The sequence below is a fragment of the Sylvia atricapilla genome, chromosome 15 (genome assembly GCF_009819655.1).
Source record: "Sylvia atricapilla isolate bSylAtr1 chromosome 15, bSylAtr1.pri, whole genome shotgun sequence".
Lineage (NCBI taxonomy): Eukaryota > Metazoa > Chordata > Aves > Passeriformes > Sylviidae > Sylvia > Sylvia atricapilla.
This window is the reverse complement of record NC_089154.1, coordinates 451,541-456,543: the sequence shown is the minus strand read 5'-3', so window position 1 is coordinate 456,543 and position 5,003 is coordinate 451,541. Positions and strand designations below refer to the sequence as shown.

The following is a 5,003-nucleotide window of genomic DNA, read 5'->3' as shown; positions in this document are numbered from 1 at the left end:
GCAGCTGGAAAAATACTCACAGACCCTGTGCTAAGACACTGGCGTACTGGCAACTTTCTACTGCGCCCAGTATGTATCTGTTTCCACAAAGTAAATGGTGTTACTGTATTTCATATGGTCCAGCAAGAGAAAAGCTCTAATGTGATCCAGGGAAAGCGTTTGCAATACAAGATACAGTAACCCTTGCAGAAAAAATTGGGTAGAGCTCGTGTGTACTGTGTCAGATCAAATTTCTAATCTGGCTCACCAAGGAAGGCTTGCTGGCCTCAGATAAACAAGTTGCATTTCAGCACACGCTGTTACTGCTGTGGCTGGAAACCCTGAGAGAGGCAGGAGCAAAGGGTACAAGGGAGTGCTTATAAATCTGCTCCTGTAGCAAAACAGAGGGGGTTAGAACCAAGCAGCAGGACCCCGCAATAGATAGAAGGTGTGAGGAGCAGGGCTGCTGTACCTGAACACAGCATGGCTTCAGCATCCCTGCAGAAGCTGCTCTGACAGTCAGGCCAGAGTTACCAGCCTTCAGACAATGCCCTTGCTTCTCACTGGCTCCAGCTGCTGCTACTGGAATGAGTCAAGTCCAGAGGATTTAAAGAGAAGGTGCACCCCATGGGTCACATCCAATATCTGTGAAGCTGAGCCAATCAGCCTGGCTGGCTAAAACCAGCAGTGGCTGCAGAGCCATGATAAACACTCCAGCTCGAGGATTTCCTTGACAGTACATCACTCACTGCACCTCCAGGGCTCATCAGCAGGCACAGCAGAGGCATTTCTAAGCAAGTAAGTGAAAAATGACACAGCAGTTCTGGCTGTATCACCTCTTGTCTTTCACGTCTGTGCTGAGCTGAAATCAATGCAGTTGCATTCACGTTAATGGAGGACAGAATTGGGAATATTCCCCTGAAGGCAATTTGAGACAGCACCATTGGAAAGATCTTGCTTCTTCTTCTTCATTTTTTTTCCTTAATATAGGGAAAGAGTCAGTTGGTTGTCATGTTTGGTTTAGATTTCTTTTTCCAAGATACAAAATTAATACATTCAGTTAACACAAAAATATGTGAGGGCTGTTAGTGAAGATCATTCACTCTGCTGCAGTTCATTTGCCTGGTGGCAGAAATCTGCTCCCAGACAGCAGACTTTGAAGGCATTCATGAAGGAGGAAGTTTTTTCAGTGCCAAGTAAAACAGTTTTTAAAAAAAACCAAGCACTTTCACTTGTAGGACATGTCCTAGGCTCTCGGGTTTGGTTTTCTTCTTTGCCCGAGATTCAGGTAGTGGTTCCAGAGAGTCTTTTGCCCTCTGAAGGCCCTGAGCCAGACAAGAGAATGAAACAGAGTCTTCAAGGTCTTGTTTTTTCTTGGTTTCTGGCGTTGTTTATTAAGTCTTCTCTCACAGTGTTCTCTGTGCCCGGCCGAGGTGTTCTGCTGCTGGGACACAGGACGGCTCCCCTCGATGGGAGGTCACTGTCCTCTGATACAGATAATTACATGTGTCTTATTTACAGTGATGTGCCAATACCTGTCACCTGTACTAACAGGGTCATCTCTACTCTGACCCAATCCCCTTAAACTACTTTGTGCCACTGTCACCAGAAGATGGAGGCCAGGGAAGAAGAAGGAAGAACCAAGGGCACCACCCTAAATCCTCCATCTTGTCCCCCATGTACCTATATTCTAAAAACTCAAAACTACGTAAGTTTTCATCCTATACTAAGCTAAACTACTGTTTTCACATCTTTGTGGTTTGTAATTCTTCTCTCAATGTTGGAAGCTGTTCCCATGGACTGAAGTCAAAGGCAGTGTCCTCCTGGGCTCTGTGCCAGGGTCTATCACCCCCCTGGACAGCTCCAAGACACCCCTGTACAGATGCAAGACCCTCTCTGCTGAGGTCTGTGGCCTCCCAGAGGAATGCCCTGGACTCCAACACTAGGCCATCATTAGCTTTATGTTACCAACTTCCTTTTTCTCTGGTTTAAAGGAATCTTTACAATTAATGTTGATTTTTGGGGGGAAATCCATCAAAGCTGGCAGAAATGTTTGAAGCACTGAATGCACAGAAGAGGTGATTTACAGAACACTTAGGAAAGTGTCAACTACAAACATTTGGCAGTCACTTGTACAGTAAACCAGATCTCTGATTTTTAAGCACTTCTTCAGGTATTCTAGCCAAGTGATACCAGCCTTTGATGGGAGCAATCTTGTCTGTCTCATTCTTGCCAAACTGAGAGTAGGAATAATAAGAATTTTTTTTTTCCAGTTCAAGACTACACAGTAAGTTCTAGTAAACAAGAGGAAGTAGTTAAAATTTGGCTAAACCTTAGTGCTCCAGCAAATCTCTCAAGTACTTACAAGAGCTGTTTATATTCACTACCCTTCTCATTCATCCTGCTGCCACTCCCTCTCCCTGCACACACAGGAGTCCCTGCATCCCCTGCTCAGGGGGTGGATTCCACAGCTGAGAGCAGGGCCACATGCTCCTGTCATTGCAACAGCTTCTCTGACAGGGGTGTTTTTCCTTTTGATTTCTTGAATTTAATAAGGTGGTCATGTTGCCAAGTGCTTGAACAACTCCAAGTGCAAGTGCTCAGAAAAGCTAATGTTACCTCTTAATGGCCTAACTCCTTGTTTCTTTCTCCACAGCAAACATCTTGACAGTCATCATCCTCTCCCAGCTTGTAGCTCGCAGGCAGAAGTCCTCCTATAATTACCTTCTAGCTCTGGCTGCTGCTGACATCCTGGTTCTCTTCTTCATCGTCTTTGTTGACTTCCTCATGGAGGACTTCATCTTAAACAAACAGATGCCTCAGGTACTGGACAAAATAATTGAGGTGTTGGAATTCTCTTCCATCCACACGTCGATCTGGATCACGGTCCCTCTGACCATCGACAGGTACATCGCCGTGTGCCACCCCCTCAAGTACCACACGGTCTCCTACCCTGCCCGCACCCGCAAAGTCATTGTCAGTGTCTACGTCACCTGCTTCCTGACCAGCATCCCCTACTACTGGTGGCCCAACATTTGGATTGAAGACTACATCAGCACCTCCATGCACCACGTCCTCGTCTGGGTCCACTGCTTCACCGTGTACTTAGTGCCCTGCTCCATCTTCTTCATCCTGAATTCCATCATTGTGTACAAGCTGCGGAGGAAGAGCAATTTCCGCCTGCGAGGGTACTCCACAGGGAAAACAACAGCCATTTTGTTTACTATAACTTCTATTTTTGCCATACTGTGGGCGCCAAGAATCATCATGATACTGTATCACCTCTACGTGTCTCCTATAAACAACAGCTGGGTGGTCCATATTGTGTCGGACATCGCCAATATGCTGGCACTGCTGAACACTGCAATTAATTTCTTCCTCTACTGTTTTATTAGCAAGAGATTTCGCACAATGGCAGCTGCCACCTTGAAAGCCTTCTTTAAGTGTCAGAAGCAACCTGTGCAATTCTATACAAACCATAACTTTTCCATAACAAGCAGCCCTTGGATTTCCCCAGCCAACTCTCACTGCATCAAAATGCTTGTTTACCAGTATGATAAGAATGGAAAGCCTATAAAAATATCACCATGAAAAGGCCAATAGTTGGTGTTTCTGGGTGCAAGTTCTTTTCAAGTGGTTACATCTTCAGGATGTAAGTTTCTGAAATGGCTGTTTTGAAGAGAGGTCATTTGATTTCATTTCCCTGGGTGGCCAGGGGCAGATCAGACTGTCAGGAGGAAACAGGAGCACTTGATTTTAGGAGCAAAAGTGAGAAGGCAAACACCTCCATCTCTTATACAGCATTTCGAATATGCTTGAGTTCAAGTCTTAGTGTTGAGTCACACTCAAACGTTTTGCATCCCAACACCAGTGCAATCCAAAGTCATCAGAAAGGCAAAGCCACAGCAGTGCTTAATTACAACCTTTTAAAACACACCAAAACCTTACTTGACCATCAGTTTGCTATCGAAAAAGTAAAAGGATGCTTTTGTGTACTGTGGAAGGTGCCATTTCTGGAGTGTGCACTTGCCCAAAATTATGTGTTGATTCTGGCATGAAATGCCAGCACACACAGCTGTGCTGTGAAGACCTCCTTGCAGGAGGCAGCCTGTGAGACACAAATGGTGACAAGCCTGGTTTTGGCTCATTTGAACAAGGCTCAAGGACCAATAAGTACCTGTTGCAGCCTTGGCATGGAAAGCAATCCTGCAAGCTGCCACTGTTTGTGTTTTAAGTCGTTATTTCAGAATGTGACTGAGACAGGGGAGCTCGAGGGAGGGAGGGATGTTTCTAGAGCCAAGAACAAATGCAGCATCTCTCCCCAACTATTTCAGTCATGGTGTCGAAGGACTTTCAAGGGTGAAATCAAGTCCTGCCTAAAGCAGAGCTCTCACTGAAGTTGATCCTGTAAGCAGTGATCAGAGCCTTCAAGTTCCTTCTTAATCAATTAAGTTATTCTTATATAACATTCTCAGTTATCCCCCGTGTTCAGACCTTTAGGGATTAACATATAAAAACGTCAGTTTAAGATTTTCTCCTGATGGATGATGCCATCCTATTGCAGATTTGCTATTTAGTTGTTGAAAAAAAAAAACCCAAAACAACAAAAACCAAACTGTGAAAGAAGTTCATTAAATACCTAACAGCATTAAAACCATTAAAGCCTTAGTCTAAGCTGATCTAAGGATTTCACTTATTTAAAGGAGGTTATCTTCTCTTCCTTCACACTCAAAAACCAGCATCCCATCAATGCTGAATGTAGAAAATAAGAGATTTACAGGAAGGCTGAAAATGCATTTTTTTTCCTTTCTTTCCCTTTCAGATCGTGGCATGTGGTCTCTTGGAGCGACATGCCACAAGCTCTTTATTCTACATCGGGCACTCAGTAGAGCCTCAGTGGTGTGAGGACAGTGAAGGTGTGTGGTGAACACCAGCCCAGCGTGGTCAGTGCACACAGCAGCTCCTCAGGAGCCACAGATCTCTGCTGGCTTGGTGCTAATGCTGTGCTTGTGCCTGTGCCCCCT

The 5,003-nt window shown here is 45.0% G+C and overlaps 1 protein-coding gene across 1 annotated transcript; it reads left to right on the top strand.

Annotated features, from left to right (window-relative positions):
• The first annotated feature begins 2,742 nt into the window (after positions 1–2,742).
• On the top strand, positions 2,743–4,582 carry GPR139 (G protein-coupled receptor 139). The gene has a single exon (XM_066329572.1). The coding sequence runs from the start codon at positions 2,767–2,769 to the stop codon at positions 3,568–3,570; it is 804 nt and encodes a 267-aa protein (XP_066185669.1). The 5' UTR covers positions 2,743–2,766; the 3' UTR covers positions 3,571–4,582.
• Positions 4,583–5,003: the final 421 nt, after the last annotated feature.

What these genes read in the sequence shown, in the direction of transcription:
- GPR139 (XM_066329572.1), top strand. Translation starts at nt 2,767, where the DNA reads ATGGAGGACTTCATCTTAAACAAACAGATGCCTCAGGTACTGGACAAA.